General features: G+C 36.6%; 3 protein-coding genes across 3 annotated transcripts; 2 read left to right on the top strand and 1 right to left on the bottom strand.

Moving 5' to 3' along the window:
• The first annotated feature begins 184 nt into the window (after positions 1-184).
• LOC108012840 (distal membrane-arm assembly complex protein 2) lies at positions 185-1,215 on the top strand. Its single transcript, XM_017078307.4, has one exon. It carries the CDS (start codon positions 225-227, stop codon positions 1,080-1,082), a length of 858 nt encoding a protein of 285 aa, XP_016933796.2. The 5' UTR covers positions 185-224; the 3' UTR covers positions 1,083-1,215.
• LOC108012843 (coiled-coil-helix-coiled-coil-helix domain-containing protein 7) lies at positions 1,212-1,780 on the bottom strand. Its single transcript, XM_017078309.4, has 3 exons — positions 1,645-1,780; positions 1,488-1,586; positions 1,212-1,431 (listed from the first exon to the last, which is right to left on the bottom strand). Exons 1-3 carry the CDS (start codon positions 1,687-1,689, stop codon positions 1,318-1,320), a joined length of 258 nt encoding a protein of 85 aa, XP_016933798.1. The 5' UTR covers positions 1,690-1,780; the 3' UTR covers positions 1,212-1,317.
• Positions 1,765-3,221, top strand: LOC108012602 (vacuolar protein sorting-associated protein 26C). Its single transcript, XM_017078022.4, has 3 exons — positions 1,765-1,911; positions 1,967-2,735; positions 2,911-3,221. The coding sequence occupies exons 1-3, from the start codon at positions 1,852-1,854 to the stop codon at positions 3,030-3,032; spliced, it is 951 nt and encodes a 316-aa protein (XP_016933511.2). The 5' UTR covers positions 1,765-1,851; the 3' UTR covers positions 3,033-3,221.
• The last annotated feature ends 16,235 nt before the right edge of the window (positions 3,222-19,456 follow it).

The raw sequence follows: 19,456 nt of genomic DNA, 5'->3' as shown, positions 1-19,456 counted from the left end.
AAAACAGCAAAATAACTGATTAGATCTGACGATTAAATCGTAGGATATTTCGGTATTGTGAGCCACAAGTCATTAAAATTCTATTTTGTACAAGGTAAGATACTACTCAAGAAATAAAACAGTTTTTTTTTTTTATAAAATCACGTCGTGAGTCACGCAAGGGTTCATGTAACGTGCGCATCTCTAGCTCGTCAAAAATTTATTTACAAAATCAAACTTTAAGCATGTTGCAGAGCCTGTCGCGTGGATTTCGTCCCCTAGGGCGATGTGGCAATCGGATGGCCTCCACCCTGCCCACAAATCAGGTGCAGCCAGGCGAGGAAGTGGAGGTCAGTGCGACGGTGAAGAGGATTCGCGCGGAATTGGCCGCCGACAAGCAGAAACTAAAGTGGAGAACTCCCATTGGCGACCGGCCGGAGGATTGGAGCAGCAAGCTAAAACTCTTCTCCAACGCCGAGCAGACCTCCGATTTCATTGTGATGATGCAGAAGCCCATCGATCTGAGTCCCAGGAACATACGGCAGTGGTGGGACAACCGGGAGGAGCGGATCGAGCGGCACATGCAGCAGTTTGTCCCGGAAAGGCACAAGATTCTGGGCGCCGAACTGGCTGCGGCGCATTTCATCCTGTATCGCGGTGGTGCCGCGAAGTTCCTCAACGATTCCCGCTGGCATCGGGCCACCGAGGATGGTGAATTCAACCTGCCCAATAAGTTCGATCCTCGCTACAAGGTGGAGGCCTTGAGGTGTGATAACATGGTCCTCTACTACGAGGGTCTGGAGAATCTGCGCTGCCTGGATTCCCTCAAGTTTCTGTCCTTCCACAACGTCAAAACCTTCGATGACTGGTGTCTGGACAGGATTTCGGGTGGTGGCTTCACGCATCTGGAAGTGCTCGACCTCTCGGGCACCGAAATTACCACCAATGGACTGTCTTGTCTGTACCGCCTCCCGCAGCTTAAATTACTTATCCTCGATGATCCCAAGGAGACTCTGGAGTTGGAATTGGCCACGGCCATGCTGGAGGAGTCCATGCCGGCTCTAAAAATAGTGGGCGCCGATGTTATTCACAGCCAAGGCTAAATTGGTCAAAGTGCATATAAGAAATTTATAGGATTTTTAAATTAAATTATACAAAAATGTTATCACAAATTAAATATCTTGATTGGTTGGTTATTTTTAGAAAAAAAGGAAAAACCAAAAAGTTTCAAGTAAAGTTTTTCGTTTTTAAGTAGCGGTTTCTTCATTCTTTAAGTTCTGGCAATTTATGTATAGTTAATTTATATACAAAGAGTTGTTAAATAGGAGAGTACATATATCAGCTTTGTTGGGGTTTTCCTTTCATGTATTCGGATTTTATAGCATCGCGTTCCTCCAAAGGCGGCAAATATGGAGCTATTCCTTTGGCTCTTCTTTCGCTTTTTACTTTGTTCTATTGTAAAATAAAATGTTAGTTTATAACACATCAACTTTAATAGAAGAACTCACCCAGAACTCCTTGCAATTATTATAATTTGCAAAATAAACTTCGCACTTGTCGCGATCAAAGTTGTTTTTGTTGAGGCATTTAAACGACAGCTCCTGTTCCTGTTTTTTTCAAGACATTCTTTAGCAAACATTGATTAGTTATAATAAATAGACAAACCTTCAGGCAGGGATTGTCCCTCTCTGCATTTAGATTGCGAGGCATTTGTAATTAAATAAAAATATTCTAATGAAACTTATATAAAAATGCTTTTGTTTTCGTTTTTTGGGGATGGGGGCTGTCCACTTGTTGGACAGCTGACGCCAGGGTTGCCAGATCCGTCCAGGATAAATCAGCTGTTTTTATTGTTTTCGTTTGCTGATTAAAATGGGTTCGTTACTCTTTGATATTAAATTAAAGAGAGAGAATAAGGTTTACCACGAAAATGTAAGATACTATATTTGTCTTAGAGTGTTCTTTAATGGAATTTGATTTTCCCCAGGACATGCTGTTGGGCTGCGTCCAGTTTCAGTGCTCGCAGGAGACGAAACACGAAGGCATTACATTGTATCTGGAGGGAATCGTTAATCTGCAATTAAGCGCCAAGACAGTGGGCCTATTCGATGCTTTCTATAACTCGGTGAAACCCATTAATCTGCTGCAGAACAGCCTGGAGTTATCTGCACCCGGAAAGCTGAGCGCCGGTCGCTCGGAGTTCCATTTCGAACTGCCTTTGGTGTGCAAAAAGGAACCGCGAATTCTTTATGAAACTTACCATGGTGTTTTCATCAATGTTAATTACCAGCTCAATTGCACTCTAAAGCGGAATTTTCTGGGCAAATCCATGAACAGAATCCAACAGTTCTGCGTTCAGTATAAACCAGTGCCTTTGGGTGAGGATTCCCTCAAGGTTGTGCCCTTCAGTTTGAGCCCAGATTCGCTGCAGAAGAATGCCAGCGCCAAGGAAAGATTGTCCATGCCAAGGTTCCTCATCACAGGACGTCTGGATCGAAGTGAAAACTGTGTAACCACCCCGATTACCGGTAGCATTACGGTTCAGCACACCGAGGCGGCCATCAAGTCCATTGAAATGCAATTGGTTCGCGTGGAAACCTGCGGATGCGATGAGGGATATTCCAAGGATGCCACCGAAATCCAGACCATTCAAATAGCCGATGGTAATGTGCTGCCGAAGCTGGAACTACCCATCTATATGGTCCTGCCCAGGTTGTTCACCTGCCCCACGCTGCTCACCAAGAATTTCAAAATAGGTAAGGAATGCATCTTTACCAAGTTATATTTAAGTTTATAAGAACCCCCATATGATTTTATATTGTGGAGAAGAATTATCAAAGTTTTAAAATAGTTTATAAAAAAGTTGTTTCCTAAATTTGTTTATTTTAATTACCAAAAAGGAATATAACATCCCTTGCCTTCATTTTTTAGAGTTTGAACTGAATCTGGTTGTGGTGTTTAAGGAGGACTACACTGTCAGTGAAAACTTTAAAATAGTTTTAAAGCGCTCGGCGGGTCCCTTGCCCAGCAAAATAACTACTGCAGGACGTTAAACGAAAGATCTATCAAATATGGCAGCTATTTTTGAATAAAAAGTAACTTTTTTAGTGAAAATATAATTCTTAAGATGTATCTCATAAATATTTTAAATATATTCTTTTAATTTTAATAAATCTTCTCAATGGTAACTATTGTACTCTTGACATTTATTAAGATAAATATATACAATACACATTCCTAAAGCTTTATTTACCTTTCTGGCAAAGCATACGTTAAATATTTGTTATTTAAGCAAATAGATTATTTAGCAAGTACTTAAGTAAATATTAAAAAAATGTATAGTTATATATAGTATCCCAGAAGTATTTTGATATTTCAGGCGAATTGCAATTCAGACTAGTTTATTTCACATGCGACTTTTTTGAGGTCCCATACTAGAAATTTTTAGTGTCCTGCTGTTTTATGTTGCGTGAAGCCTTTGATAAGTGCCGTAAAATGAAATTGCTTTTGTAATTTGAGGCATGCGGTGCAAAAGTTGTTCAAAATTTCGGTGGCACTGCGGTTGTGGAATGTGAGTGGACAGCCGTCACATTTTTCGTTAAGTGCGAAATTCACCCACTCACATGAACTTATTGTTGGTTTTGAAACGAAAAAGACTTCTATTGAAATATACAAATATTGAAAAAATAGTATAAGTGAATAATAAAACTTGAGTAAGAATTTTAAAATTAGAAATGCTGATTTAAAATGTGTAAATGATTTCAGAAAACATAGTAAGACTTGAGGTACAAGCGCCTTCGTATGTACATTTTGTTTTCTTTGAAATTGATCGATTTGACATTGCATAATTTGACTGAATTTCAATCAACTGCCTGAAGGAGTCGTTACTCCTTGTTCGTAAACAAGCGTATCGATTACGTTTCCCGAGCATCATTATTTCCTTTGCTTACCTGCGATTTGCTTTCAATCAGAGTTCATGTGTGATTGATGCCAAGAGGGGGAAATTGATTTCCTTTAGGAACTTGATATTTCTGCTGCGCTTCATTTTGGCCACTTCATCCACCTGTTTTTCCTGTATCCTGTTCCGTCTTCGTTATTATCTTTCAATTTACCACACAGCTGGCTAAACAAAAAAAGAACAGAAAAATGGGAAAACCCCCACTATCTTTTTTTTATACTGCTCCATATTGTCCTCTCTGATTCGATCTTTCTCTTATACACCAAGAAAATTCTAGTAATGTAACACGGAAAAAAAATACAATGACCTAACCATGTTCTTTCCATACATTATTAAGGAGAAATGAACTTGAAATGAGTTTAAGTCCATATGGACAAAAGATATGTGGGTGTACGTAGATTTTATTTAATTGTCATAAACATATAGATTTGAATAATCGTGTTTTAGAATTCAGCAGTTGTGTTATTTTTGTATAACCATTTAGAAATATTTCTCCTCTGTGTTCAGTTACCAAATAAGAGTTCACTATTAGCCAGCAGTATTAACTGTATTATTCTTAGCATACTTTACAGATGCCTGGCTCCTTTCTCCCTTGAATCTCCTTCCTTTTGCTGCTTTCCTCTTATTTTACTACATTTTTACTTTCTCCTCCGACTTCCGTGTTGCCGGTAAGTGCATATCAATTTCCTGCTCTCCCCTGCATTGCATGGAATATTTTTTAAATCTTTAATAAGCTGATATGGCTTTTCTTGCCGCTGCTGCTGTCATACACACATAATGCACTTCTCTTTATGCGTGCTGTTCCTCCATATACATATGTTCATATATGTTCTCGAGTACGGTGGTCTCTTATGAAAAGAAATTTTAAAATCAGATTTTACCAGAGTTTATTTCTTAAATTCCTAAAAATCTTCTTCAAATAAACCCAAAAAAAAAAAATATATATAAAAAAACGAATTAAACAGCTTTTGTTTATTTTTCATATCGTTTATGGTCTTTTAAAGCCATAAAATGTTAAATGTTGGTTTACAAAATAACGAACGAAATGTAAAGAGTTTATTTAAAGCTTTTTTGAGTTTTATATTGCCTTTTATTTTCCTTTATTTAATTGTCGTTAAATGTTTAATCTTTCTTTGCCTGCAAACAACAATTAAAATTGTATTAAGTACACAACTTTTTAAACATACCAAGGCATATGTTTAATTTATGAATAATTACTGCTGACCTAATTGATTGGACACAATTTTCCTTTGGCGCATGGTAGAAGCAATTAATTTTAATTTAATAAAGTTGAATGAAGCAAGAAAGCGTTGGCCTTCAGATTTTTGGCAACCACTGTAGGTGCCGATATAAATTACTTAGCATAAAATTTCCTTGCGCTCCTTCTTTATTTTTCTCTTCAGTCTGTTTTTATTGAAGGGGGCTGCGATTCGGCCAGCTCCTTAACATCCGATATACAAATTTATATATATATATATATATATAAGTATATATATGCCACAGGAAAAACAGGAGGCAAGTTTCAAGTTCACTAAATTATGTACATACGTACTTGGGTGTGGGAGTGTGTCTGAACAAACACATATATTTACCCGACTCGACTCGACTTTTCCTTGACGGCCAGAACTTTTTACCATAAAGAACGTGGCACAGACACCCACCGCCATATTCACTTGAATGTATTTATTTAAGCCAAATAAAGAGAAAAGGAATGGAAAGTGTCCCGGGAAATGTGGGCCTGTTGAATCTGAATGTGCACATATATGTTGGAGGATACTAAGGCATATCCACACTTTCAGGGAACTCGAAGGAAAATCAATGAAGCAAAAATAGTTTATAAAAGGGCGTATAATATAATGTTTAACATTACAATAATGTTCTTCCAGCTGAATTCTTTTCTTTTGGAGCATAAGGAAGTGCCCATTCAATTTTGTAAATGTGCAGATTGCCTTTGTTATTAAGAGCTTTAGATAAATGCACTTCAAGTTTAATGTATTACAAAAATTTATGAGTTTTTAATTTAAAATATGTAGATTTTGTTTATAAAATGTTACTCTGTGTATGCTGTCTTAGTCGCTAAATAAAAAATATCTTTTAATTTATGCAAGTACCCTTGCTTTTCTATCTCAAGTTTTCTAATTTATAGCGATGGTCCTTGTTTCAACTTGATTTACTTTTTGAATAAAGTTCCTTGCAGCGCTCTTTCCCCAACCTTTGTGATTTTTAAATTCCAAGGAAACTTTAACCAACAAAAAGTGCTTGTTCTTGCTAAACAGCTTTCAATTTCGATCCCTTCCCCACACTTTTCTTAATTTTTCCAGTGTGGGAAAAACTGTTGCTTTCCCCAGTCTCGTTTTTCCTTTGCCTCCTTTGAAGCTTATGTGTGTGGAGGCTTCAAGGGCTGAAAATGTGGAGGCAGGAAGACATTGAGCTAAGTCTACCTCATCTTCAAGGGAAACCACCCAAAAGCACCCGAAAACACCCGAAACCATCTGAAACCACCCAAAACCATCCGAAACCACCAAAGCCACCCAACCACAGGCAGATGCCTTCAATTTGGCAGTTTGCTGTGTCGCCAAATGTAGGAAACTAGGAAAAGTTTTCCCTCAAGCCTATTTATTTATACCCGATACTAGTAGAATAAATGGGTATATTGTATCGTTGTAAAGTATGTATGAGGTATATGAAAGTCCTAGGAGTACCATGTACCTTATAGTCGGTGAATTTTGTCGTTGCCTTCTTTTTAGTTTTTGTGTCTTCTCTACTGAAAACATTTTACATGTGGTGCAGAAAGAAAAATTATATAAATTTCTTATCAAAGGAATGCTACAAAAATATATGTTAGTTCGATTTTGTTTTAAAAAATATAAACAGGAACGTATTCGACTGAGAAATATGTTTAAAAAATGAACATCCAATTAAAAATTAAATAATATTTAGAAATTCAAAAGAATATGAAGGACATATGTGACTAAATATTAAATCTTCTTAGTATACTTTATTAAATATTATATTTTTCAGACACAAATTTATTTTCAGTGTGGATAAAATGGGTTTCGAATGAGCAGAGGGCCTCGCCTGGGTCCTTGATGTTTTCATATTCGTATTGGTATTGGTATTGGCTGCAACTTTTTGGCATTCGTAAATTCACTTTCGACAGGCACAAACTTTTCACGCCAACTGTTGCCAAACATTGCTGAATTGTACGCATTTTCGATTGCTATTTGCTTGCCTATTGTCCTGATGCACAGAAAATTTCAATGCCAGCATCTGGAGTTTTCAGCAGGCGATTTGAAGGTCTCGTTCTTGTTTTTTGAGAAAAGTGTCGTTGTCACGTCATGTAATTGATTTAAAATTAGCACATTGCTTTGAAAATTTAAACTGTTTACATGTGCCTGGGGACAGCTGCTCTCGTGTTGTTTCTGCTTCTTTGGGCTCGGTTCTCTCCCTACACTTGAAAGAAATTCTGGTAATAGTTTATAAGAAAAAAAACTGTTTATAAAAAAAAACTATTTCCATAAAATAACATTTCCCATTTTATTACACATCAAAATCTATATACCTACATATTTAAAACATGTTTAGAAACTTTATTTCATTTACTTATTTTGTCAACATTTCTAAAAATGTCTCAAGCTAATCAAAATGTATTAAAAAAAAAAATAAAAATTGTCAATTAAAAAGTGCTTTTAAAACTTTTTTGAAGGGCTAACATTTTGAAAATGTGTTTTGAACTAGGTACTTACAAAAATATCCCAAATCGTTCTCTATTTATTAAGACTGTGGTAGGAAACTAATTTCAAATCTTCATTTCAGCACTTCGCAGTTCATATTCAGGAATTTTTCCGAGTGTAAAGCCATTTGCTATCTCTATGTTTAAGCCATTTCCGTTTCACTTTCTCTTTCCATCCCTGTGCTTGTGTAAGTGGGTGTTTCCCAGTGTGAGTTTATGCATGTTTAATGAACATGAATACACGAGCCACCAGGGCAGCCCTGTAATCGCATTTCAATATGCTGCACCACCAGTGTAAACTAAAAAAAAATAGTAAAAGTGGGTTGAGCGCAGAGTTTACTACTCGAAAAACAAAAAAGGGGGGGTCGAAAAAATATAAAAAATAGAAAGAAGGGAAAAACTCAAAGCCGGTTACCGTGTCTTCCTTTCTCCAGTTGCAAACGGCAATTTAGTTTGCAGGGCAAACTTTTCATAGCCGCCCTGACCCGTAAACGAGGTCAGTGCAAAAAAACATTTTGAAAAATTCATATGCAAACGTATTTTCAGTTGCACCGGCGACTGGCAACACACAGGTGCCAATGGCAGCACCACCAGGATTTGAATCGGAATCAGGAGCAGTATCCCATCCAGTAACAGTAACCGACTCGCCCGAGCAGCGGGAAAGCCGGAAAAGCGGGTGGAACGGTCGAGGAAAAGGAAAACTTTTTAATGGCCAGCACAGACACACCATACCATGCACACTTAATGGCACTCTTGCTGGCCAGTGTAATTCTTAGTCGCCCAGGGGGCTCAAAGTCTTTCCCAGTTTTCCCGGCCTCGGCGTAAAGTGAAACGTTTTGCTTTTTATTAGTTGGTAAACATAAAATATAATGAAAAAGAAGTTGCTTTTTACACTAAATTAAATGTGAATCAACATGTCTTTGGGGAAAAGCAAATGAACTTTTTGCTTGGTGGGCGAGTTGGCCTGGAAACGGGGTGATGGTAATTAATATTTTCACCTTTTTACTTAAATGAAGTCTGTCACAGAGCGAATATTCATAAAGGTAAAATTGTATAAATTTATTATGATAAAAATTTTGAATAATTTGCTATGATGCAAATGCTTATATATAATCTTATATGTACTAAGGTATGATCGAAGGATTTATTAAAGTTGGGTTAAAGTATTAATACCAGAGCCTATAAAGTAGAGTAATAATGTGTGTTGTCTATCGTTGGTCAAATAAATTATATTCTGGGTTTCTATCAAACAAATTTAATAATCCTTTCTCCCATTATGCTTTACCTAATAAATTTGACCAGCCTTAGCAGATTGTAATCGGCATGTAATCAACTTGACTTTAGCATTTCCACTTTCTAATCACTATGCCGCCGCTAATTGCTTGTCCAAAAAACCAAAAAAACGGAAACTCTTCATCTTAACATAAAGTGAAACATTTTCCGGCCTTCCGTTTGAGTTTTTTTCCGGGGAATTCAACTTAACACGGGCCACGGGTGTAATTGTTGGACGAGGTCTGTAACCCACGGGCTCTATGAGTAATTAGGGTCGGGGATTAGTTCAGTCGCCTTCGCTTCAATAAATTTTGGCCGTTGGCCGCCTAAAGGCCAAGTGAACCGGGCTCCGGGCGATGCTTATTTAAGGCTCCGCCCGGGTCACAAGGTGTTCCGCCTTAAAATGGCCCTAAAAACGTGGGAATGCGAAGGAAAAACACTGCAAAAAATTTCAATTAAAAAAGAAAAACCTCATAAAAGTATTAACGCTAATTTTAAAATTAATTTGATAAGTTTGAAAGTCTAAAACTGCAAATATAGTTGGTCAAAAGCTTATATGAGAAGATAGGTTAAGCACAAAATAATGTTTTGTAACCTATTTTAAGAAAGGACAGCTCTTAAAATTAATAACGTTTTATAAAGGATTATTATAATGAGTAAGGAAATAGGCATGAAATATTAAGAGTTAATAAAATAAATTAAAAAACAAGCTTTCTAGTCTTAATATCCAAAGTATTGTAATTATAATAATAGAAAATCTTTAGGCAATCTGTTTTCAACAAGTAAAGGATTCCTAAAAATAAAATGATGTCGTTTTGCATTTATTCCTACCGCATATTATGCAGAGGAATTGAATCAACAAAATTTTAAACCAAATTATAAAACTTTGTTTAATGTTTAAACGCTTTGAGTCTTGATTTTCGAGGAGTGCAGGATCAGGGGAAGTACCCCTTCGGCTTATGCCATCTAGCGTCCGCTGACGGTGATGTATGTACGTGTTTCGACTTTGCTTCCGTGATAATTTTCAAACTTTTTGCACCAATTATGTGCACGGCAGCGCGATATTCTCTTAGCCATCTCGGCTTTCGGCCGTGTGTGTGGGTGGGTGTTGGCCTTTTTGTGCCTTTAGTTTATGCTCATTACGTGAGTGCTGAGCGCAGCAGACTCACAAATTGTTGTACAAGAAATTGCCGCCGCAGGCGTTACACGAAAATACCTACACACAAAAACGGAGGCGCATACATAGCGCCAAAGGACCTCCGGTATATAGCTCTATATATAGATTTCTTGCCTGGATGCAAAATCCTCGAATTTAATTTTCAGGTAAATTACCGGCCATCGAAAATGAAACGTGTCCATGGGGCGTATGCGCAATATATAGTTGACCAATTTACAAAGGAGACGCTTGCACAAACTATAACCGATTAGAGGCTGTTATTTAAATAAATATTAGAAGTGGCAAATGGTAATCATTACGACCTGGAATTTTTTAATTAAATTCAGGTTAAAAGAAAATCGTGCTCACGGGGCGTATGCGCATTATTTAATTGACCGATTTGTAGCTCTTGAGCTAGCAGTAATTTAATTCTTAATTAAGTGGTTTTTACCTTAAGAGCAGAAACTTGCATTTGCAAATATATATTTAAGCTTTAAGATTGAAGTCCCCCAAGGCGTATGCGCAATATTTAGTTGACAAATTTTCCTCTCTCTTAAATGTATAGGAATATGTTATAGCCATTTATTTATGATCTCAGCAAAAGCAATTAAATTGTAAGCGGTTGATTAAATTCAAATAAATTTGGCCCACAAATTGAGGCGTGTCTCCAGGGCGTATGAGCGTTATTTGAACGACCAAGCTGTGGGCAATTTAAATCAGAATTTTAAGTGCCTGATAAAACCGATTTAATCATCCCAACTTTTTGCTAAATCTAGCAATATTTATTCAACGTTTAGTATTCATAATTTCCCTCTTCACGACTCATAAATCAAGGCTTAAATCTGATTTTGAAGACTTAAGAACTTAAGCCTTAAAACCAAATTCCCAACTGAAATGTGGGCGGGCGGGTCTGCCACGCCCACTGAATAAGTTATTTTGCACTGCAAACGCATAGCTTTAGTTTGCCACACAGTTTTCCCTTTTGTTTGGTCCGATTCGGGGGCAAACAAAAAATAACAAAGAATATAAAAGAATATCAACTGCAGCTTTAAAGGCGCAAAAACTTGGGGGTAAGCCTTCCAGCATCCAGCTGTCTATTTTGGCAAAGGCGAAAAGTGGAAGAAGAAAGGGTCTTTTTATTTTACTCAAGTGCCGTGTCGTTGGATTCAACCTTCACTTAAAGAAAAACATTTTTTGGAAGCCAACAAAATTTTCCTTTTCAAATTATTTAAATGGTACAAAACAAACTTATTGCTCTTCTCAGTATTTATTTCCCTTTCCAGAATAATTAAATAACATAATTTTAAAAAAGCTTCAATTTTAAAATTGTTATGAGGAAATAACTTGTATAAATGTCCAGTATTTTAAAAGTAAGTAACCAAAACTGATGATGCATTGCATTAAATGTTATTTTATAACTTAGATTTAAATGTGAAACAAACAATATAGTTACTTTAAAATTACAATCTATTTATTAAATTAAAAATGGTTAATACCTTTATATTTCAGCACACATTTTATTCGGTTATAATTTTACCCATGTTTTTCTTCTAAGTGCAAAAAAATCTGACAGAGCCAAATTATTAAAACGAAAGTAAGTTTTCTTAGCTCTTAAAACTTTAGAATAGAACATTTGTATTTGCGCAAAATGTTGCATATTTACCAAAATAATTGGGCAATACTCCTTGTTGATTTTCCAGTTAGTGTTGGTTTTAGAGAAAATGTTCAGTCAATTTTCATTCGAGTGTGGGAAAAGTAGGCAGGGAAAAGTGCATAAAGTCTCGAGTGAAGCACGCTGGCTGTTGCAGGAAAGTTTCGGCTGCATTTTCATTGGAAATCCCAACGAAAATTCAAACTCAGACTCGGAACCATGCCCAAAACCGGGGCTAAATGTCTCGTCGCCGATGCTGCTCGAGCTGAGGATACATTTTGTTTGTTTACTTTGAAATTGTAAATGGATTAGCCGCACTCCGAGGCGCGCCAAGCCTGACAAATTGAATTTGTTAGACTCGAGAGAAGTTTTTGGCAAACTTTTGCGTGCATGGTTGGATATTGGACGTGGCCGGAGTGCCCGAGTGCCGTACTGCTGGCAGCCATTGCCCATAAACCTCGAAACAAAACTTTGCCCTGCCGTCGAGTGTTGCGAAATAAATTGCCATGCCGTAGGTGACGACCAGAGCCAAAGGGTTTCCTCCACCGCCCCCAAAACTATTTCCCCCATTTCCGAGCCATCAATAAGGTGGTATTTTAAAGGGGAATCGCCAAAAACAAATGTCGGATTAACCTTAAACTTGCCAGCTATCGAAAGTGAATAAATGATCGGCAACTGAGGCGAAGTGGGCATGCTGAAAGCTAGTTCAAGGATTTTCCTTTGGGAGGAATTTTCAAGATGGTAATCTATTCTCGACAGATAGTCATCAATAAGGTGATAATTGAGGCATCATCGGATGCAAACTAGACAACCAACTCAAATTTGTAACAAGCCTAAGGTGCTTAAACGATTTTACCAACAGAACAAATGTTTAAATTATTATAAAACAAAAAAAATAATAAAAAAAAATGTATGACTTCAAGCAAACAGCTACAATTTCATATTTTTTATTGCGGTAATAAAGATAGGCTAGTGAAATGTCAAAGAATCTGCTTTGAAAGATTTCTGTGGAAAGGAAAAGCTTATTCTTATCAGCAAGAATGAAATACTTTAAAAGTCACATATAAATCTAATTCTAGAAATGAAGGTATATTTAATAGTAAAATGTTTTGATTATACTGTTCTCATAAGTATTTTAAGTATTAAAACAAATAACCCCTCATATTGGAGATGACTTTAAAAAATATTCTAGTAAGGTAAGAAGTCGCTCTTCGTTACCATCACTTTTTATTCGGGGTAGTGGATTTTAAAAACGTTATTACCATGCAGACGAAATTGATTGGTTTTTCTAAAAATAAATGTGTTATCCCTGCCTTTTTTTTCTTCATGTCACATCCGATTGACTGTTAGGTAGGAATAAGAATTTAAGGGAAAGCTTTAAGATTTTAGAAAACAATGTTTCATTTTCTTGTTCTTATTCTGTTTAATGTCTTCACAAACTTCTTTAACATAGCCCTTCTTATATAAATATGGGATTGTATCAATTATTTCATACTTATTTAACCTTCTTAGTTTTCTGATTTCATGATTTCAAGCAAATGGATACTAAACATATGTTGTTATTTTAAGCAAAATTTGAATAGAACTATTAGAACAATTACATTATGTTTACTACTGAAACAACTAGCCAACTTGTCAGAATCCGACAATCCATTAAATTCCACCAGAGGCAGATGAGTTAAGTACAATGCATTTTACCCAATGTTGCCCGTATTCAATTCTGCAACTTCAACTGTTGCTGCTGGCCAAATCCCAATTTAAGTACGAAAGTGGTTAAGCTAATTGAATCGCTTCGGCGCCGTTCAGCCCAAGTAAATGGGCCCCATTGCGAAATGTAATACATATATGTAATCCCGCCTTTAATAGAAAACCCTTTTGGCCAAAACTTCTGCTGGGGCCAGCCTAAAATGTTGCTTACCCCTTAGCATTTCCCTCTGTTGGCCCTGTTCGTCATTTACATTATTATGATGAGATGCAAATCTCGTTAAAGGACACTTCAGGCCCCGCACCCCGCACCCCCCAGCCACCCATGTAGACTACACTTCAATATGTGTGCCATATGCCCCTCTATATCTTGGCAGCCACATCCACATGGTTTTCGCCCCGATTTCGCCGCCCCTTTGCCTCTTTTCCCCAATTTCCCATTCCCCGTATGTGTGTGTTATTCTTATGCAAATTACATTTCCTGTGTTTGAGCTACAGCTTGTAGCTACATGTGTATGCGTGTGCCAAACACATCCACAGGAAAAAATAGGATCCTTGAATTTTCTGTCAATAAGGAATCCAATTTATGGGGCTGAAGAAATCTTAGAAGTCTTTGAAAATCCAGTTAGTCATCAAAATTATATTGAAATTCCTTACTGTTCAATGTATAATTCTATAATCTTGAATATCACTTCTTTTTTTTAATATTAAAAACATAATTTTTTTTTTAGAAATTGTGAAAAATTCCTTGTGGTGTATATGGACGACAAGGAATATTTTGCATACTCACGTATAGCTAAAAAATATTCTACAATTCTTTTGTAAAAGTCAACAACAGACGGACGAAGCGCTCATAAATGTTTTCGCTTGTCAGCTCGTGCTCTCCCTTTCACTAGCTGTCTGCCCGTCCCTTTCTCTCATTTGCATCCGTCTATCCGTTTTGCGTTTCCATCTCTGTCTGTCGCCTGTCGCTGTCTCTTTCCCTGGCCATATGACATATTTGTTGCTGCTGACTTTGCTTAGTATCTTATTTGCATTTGTAAACTTTAGTGTGCCATTTTGTTCATTTGTTTTTTTTTTTGGTCGTCCTACTGATTTTGCATTTTATATCCGCCTACACACATGTGCACACACATTTATTATATTTATTTGAAACTCATTAGCTCTTAAGGGCATTTTTCCATAGCGGATTTTCTCTCCATTTTCAGTGGCACAAATCAAATGCAGCATCAGCGCATTATTCACTGGCATGTGAAATGTTTCAAAGGTATAACGAACATTTTGCCGGGTTTGGTTTGTTAATTTTCCAAAGCTCAATCATATACAATTTACATTTTGGGCATTGCTGTAGAGGGGATTTCGCATTGATTGATGTGCTGAATCGAAATTGAAATCAGAAGTCGACAGCTTAATTTATGGATAATTAAAGTAGTGTTCGTTAGTCTATGGTTAAATGGTATTTGAATAGTTAACTCATGCGGAACAGGTGATGGAAATTGCGTTGCATATATTTGGGGTTTAACAAAATTAAATTGGAATTGATCTGTTTTGGCTTCTTAATGAATTTTAAATTATGGGTGTCGTGTGTGAAAATATATTTATGTTTATGTTGAGTATCACACTTTAATAACTCTGGATCATATGTAAAATTCTCATTTAAGATCTTTGTAAATTTACTACATATTCTCTAAAACAAATTTTTAAGATTATATATGGACTAATTCTGAAGTTTGTTAGAAAAGGAAACATAAAGAGATTGGTAATTTGTATTAACCTAAAGATTACCAATCCTTTCTAATCGCTCCAAAAGAGTACCAAAACTTCGCCTTGGGCTTAGTCTAACTATCCCCTCTCTATTCGAAAGCACTTTCCATTGTGGTTCTTATTTTTTTTTGGTTTTTGGTGCTGGTTAATGGCCACCAGGCTGCACGTCTGACAATTGGAAAATTGGAAGTTAAAACCATTAAATAAATGAATGTCACACTGCGAGGCGGGTGAAAATAGTCGGGTGAAAGCGGGGAGTGCGACAAAATCACATTTCAGTTGATGCTGGTGCCGAATGCTATTTGGGGTATTTTTATCTCTTTCGATTTACCCAGTCATTCAAGGGGGTTTCCAAAGGGAGGGGCTAACCACTTTGATTCGCCCTCGATGGAAAGGCAAAACATCAATAGACCGAGCAGACGCAGAGTCCTGTTTGAAAGTCAACAGTTTTAACCTAATCACAGAGGATTTTATTGCCGCCTCACTCAAATCGATGCGAGCGGATTCGGATGTGGATGCGGATGCGGGTGCGGATGCGGATACGGAAGGAATGAGAATGGGAAACGGAAACGCAACGGAGCCGAAGGTCCTCGGCAGCCATTTTGTGGGCGGACCGCAGGATCTGCTTGGGAATCATTAGGTTGCTGCGTAAGAATTTCCGGGTGCGTTAAGTGCCCCCTTAAAGGACCTTTTGGGCTTTTCGGGTCCACTATAAAAATAGGTATGCCACTATTTGGCCAATAAACGTTAAGCTTAGGGGTTTTCTTGATAAAAGCCAGAATTAATCTACCAAGTACTTTTTTATTTCGGAAATGAATGTTTAAATCGAAGGTAATAAACGCTGGCAAACGTGAAAGGAAAGACTTTAAAAGTAACATTTTTGTCATCTTGGTAGTTAAACTTTGATTGATGATTTTTGTCATTATCTTAGAATAACATCATATCATAAAGAGTCACAAAATAATGAATTGTATCATTAATATTATTTTTATCTTTTGATGTAAAAGACGTGAGTTGTATGTATAATATAATTTCCTTTGTATTCACAATATACATTTTTCTAAGTGTTGATATAGGGTCTCACATTCAGCGAGGGCGTGCTGTTGAGCCCGGCCCTAAATGTTATTTATCTCTAGATTAAATGGATTTGTGTGCAAAATTGTCTATTTAACTGGGGCCAGGCAGCAGCTTTAGCATTCGCCTCGTCATCAGCATTGGAATCGGCCTTTGGTATCAGAATCAGCAGCACTTTCGGTTCTCAAAAGTGGCAGGAACTTCATTGTTTGAACTTTTCACCGAATACGTGGGCGTTTGATTGAGTTTCAAAAAGGGTCGCCTCGTCCTCGTGCCCCGGGCGGAGATTTGTGAAAAGCCCCACCCACTCGGTCACTTTCCCTATTTCCCATTTTCTATTTTCCCTCTTACCTCACCTACCCGTTCAGTTTCTATTGTCAATTAGAACTGAGAAGTGGCTGTCTATATGGGCGAAAGTGTTCGTGTTTATTTCCTTTAACGGCCTTGGTTGACAAACGCATTCAATGTGTTAACCGGATTCCAGCACTCAATCTACATAGTGATGGGGTGTAAAGCAGTAGTTCTCTTGAAATGGTTCAGCTATATTTAAATACAAAGGAAAATAAATAAAATCTTTAATACTATTTGAGTTTTGAAATACTCTATAATTCTTTAATCCTTTTATTTTCATTTCTGTATGTTACCTTAAAAAAAAGTACTATATAAACGTCATCTCTAATGAAAAACCACTTGATGTTTATTGGCCCACAAATGGAAATATTTTGAGCACGTCTTGTTGAATAGTTATACATTTGTTCTTTTGAATTCATAGCTTCTGTTGTGCAACTCTTTATTTATGTTCGTTAGTTGAAGAGTGCGAAAAGTAAATTGCTTTAAAGGTTTTCTTAAACATTCTGATTTCTCAAAAAATCCCCAAAAATTATTTTCTGCAGACATATGTTCACGTTTTTTCGGAATCGCAAAGTATTTTTGGGCATTTTTTATAGTCAAAGTTCAATGGTCTTTTTGGTAGATGTTGGCGCCTAGATACGTGCGTTTTTCTGGCAATTCTTGCGGGATTGTCCCACAAAGAGGTCACAAATGTGATAAATTTTTCAACGTACCGCCAGTTCCGCCATGTGCGGATATTTTATGGGTCGACTTCTTTCAGCATTTCTTCGCTTTGTTAGTCAACACTGGCAAAGAACGAAGATTCTTAGATTCCATTCACCATTTCTTTTATACACCAACAAAAAATAGGGGTTTTTTTTATTGAACCAAGTTATGTGATTTAGTTCAATAAGGGATTCTCTTAAAAATATATATATATTTACACTTGTATGAATCAAATTAGTAATTTCAATTTAAGGATTTTATAAAATTTTTTCTTTCTTTATAACAGATATTTAAAGTAGATTTTGATTTTATTCCAAAATGATTTTTCTCTTTTCTATCAGTTTAATGTTCTCGGTCCTTAAAGATTTCTTCTATAAAAGATTGGTTTAATTGATCTTTAGTTTATTAAAACTATAGTTTAAGTGCAATTTTCCCCTTCAATGCTGCAGCCAAACAATGGCTGCCTTAGGAAGAAGCTCAGCTTACGGCCAGATGCAGTGGACCAGCAAACAGACAATGGCCCAAAAAAAGGTCAGAAGAAGAAACCCAATTCAAAATAATAGTCTAATAAACTTACTTAGCGTGCGCGCAGCTGATTAGCCTGCCTGGCTTTCCCGGCTTTCCACTCTCTTATGGCAACTGCGTTGGAGATTTTCCCCTCTTTTTTCCTGTTGCTGTTGTTATTGGTGCTGGCGTCCGCTTTCCACTGCTCATCTTAAAGCCAATTTTCCGCCCTCGCACTCCAGCTGCGGGAAAATTTTATTATTGCGCTTCTGCAGCTGGCCGGCAACAAAAACGTTCGCCGCGGTCGTTTGCTTAATGCGCCGCGTGCCTTTCGCTCCGCGCCGATCCGCCAGATACAAACGGCTATAGCTGGTAGATATAGCTTTAGGATGAGGATGGCCGTGACGATGGCCTCTCTGTGCTTATGGCCGAGAAATGCTTTCTTTATGTATTAATAGTACTTTCACTCCCTTTAGCACTCGAAAGTCGGGCTAAAGATGGCAGCGTGATTGCAGCTTAATGCCTTGCGAGCCCTGAAGTTTGACTTAATGGCTGATGGCAGCGACTTCATAAAGTACTAATTGAGCTGGCAAAGTTTCGAAAGTTATGTCTTCATTAAAAGAAAGCAGGTAGCTTAATTATTTTCTCGCAAAAGAATGAATAAACATGTTAAATCTAATGGGCATTAACATAGTTTTTTAATTTTGTTTAAGATTAAAAAACCTTTAACTTGACTCACAAATGTATTAACGTGTGCGGAATGTAACCTTAAATAAATAAATACAATTTATGTTTCTTTAAAATTACATTTTAATTTCATTTAAAAGATCCTTGACACATTCCCAGTTAAAACGGAAACTCTTATTGCCTTAGGCTCATTGGTATGAAATTATATTTGCGACTGTCAATCAACATGTCTGAAAGAAACTTTTAATTAAATGCAAGTGTCAAGCCAATAATGAAGCCTTGTTTACGAAGATGAATTCTGGGAAAAACGTTGCGTTTTAAAAACGCATACACAAATTGAGTTAAAGCCTGAATTATTCACTCAAAGCAAAGGAGCTTTTCATTCAGCTGACAGCCCATTTAAAATCGATTTAATCTGATTTAGAATAGCTCTAAAATGGAAATACTATTAAAAAAAGCTTTGAAATAAAATTCACACTATACTGACGAAAATTTTTCAATAAAATGCGATTGATTCAAACTAATCAAAGTGTCGTTAAAAATATTTGCATAGCCAAGAGAAAAAGAAACTTGATTTTAGTGAATAAACAATTCATTGCTGCATAACGTGATTTATTTGCTTTTATTTTGGCACGGCAAAAATGTATCTTTTTGGAATTAGAAATTTAGTGAAGGAATGTTAAATGATAATGAAATGTCTAACAAATTGAAATGTAAAATATATATTTATGTATATAATGAAATGCAATACCTAATTAAAAAAATAGCTGTGAGGTAGGTTTAATATTTTCTGGTTTAATTAAAATGACAGGTCTTCAAAACATTTCGAGTGAATTATTATACAGCTACTCAAAAACGTTTCCTGCCAGGTAATAAATAACCAAACGAAATAAATTCATAATTACACGATTTTATAAA

This window comes from Drosophila suzukii, chromosome 3 (assembly GCF_043229965.1).
Source record: "Drosophila suzukii chromosome 3, CBGP_Dsuzu_IsoJpt1.0, whole genome shotgun sequence".
In the NCBI taxonomy this organism is placed as follows: Eukaryota; Metazoa; Arthropoda; class Insecta; order Diptera; family Drosophilidae; genus Drosophila; species Drosophila suzukii.
This window is presented reverse-complemented; position numbering and strand designations above follow the sequence as displayed.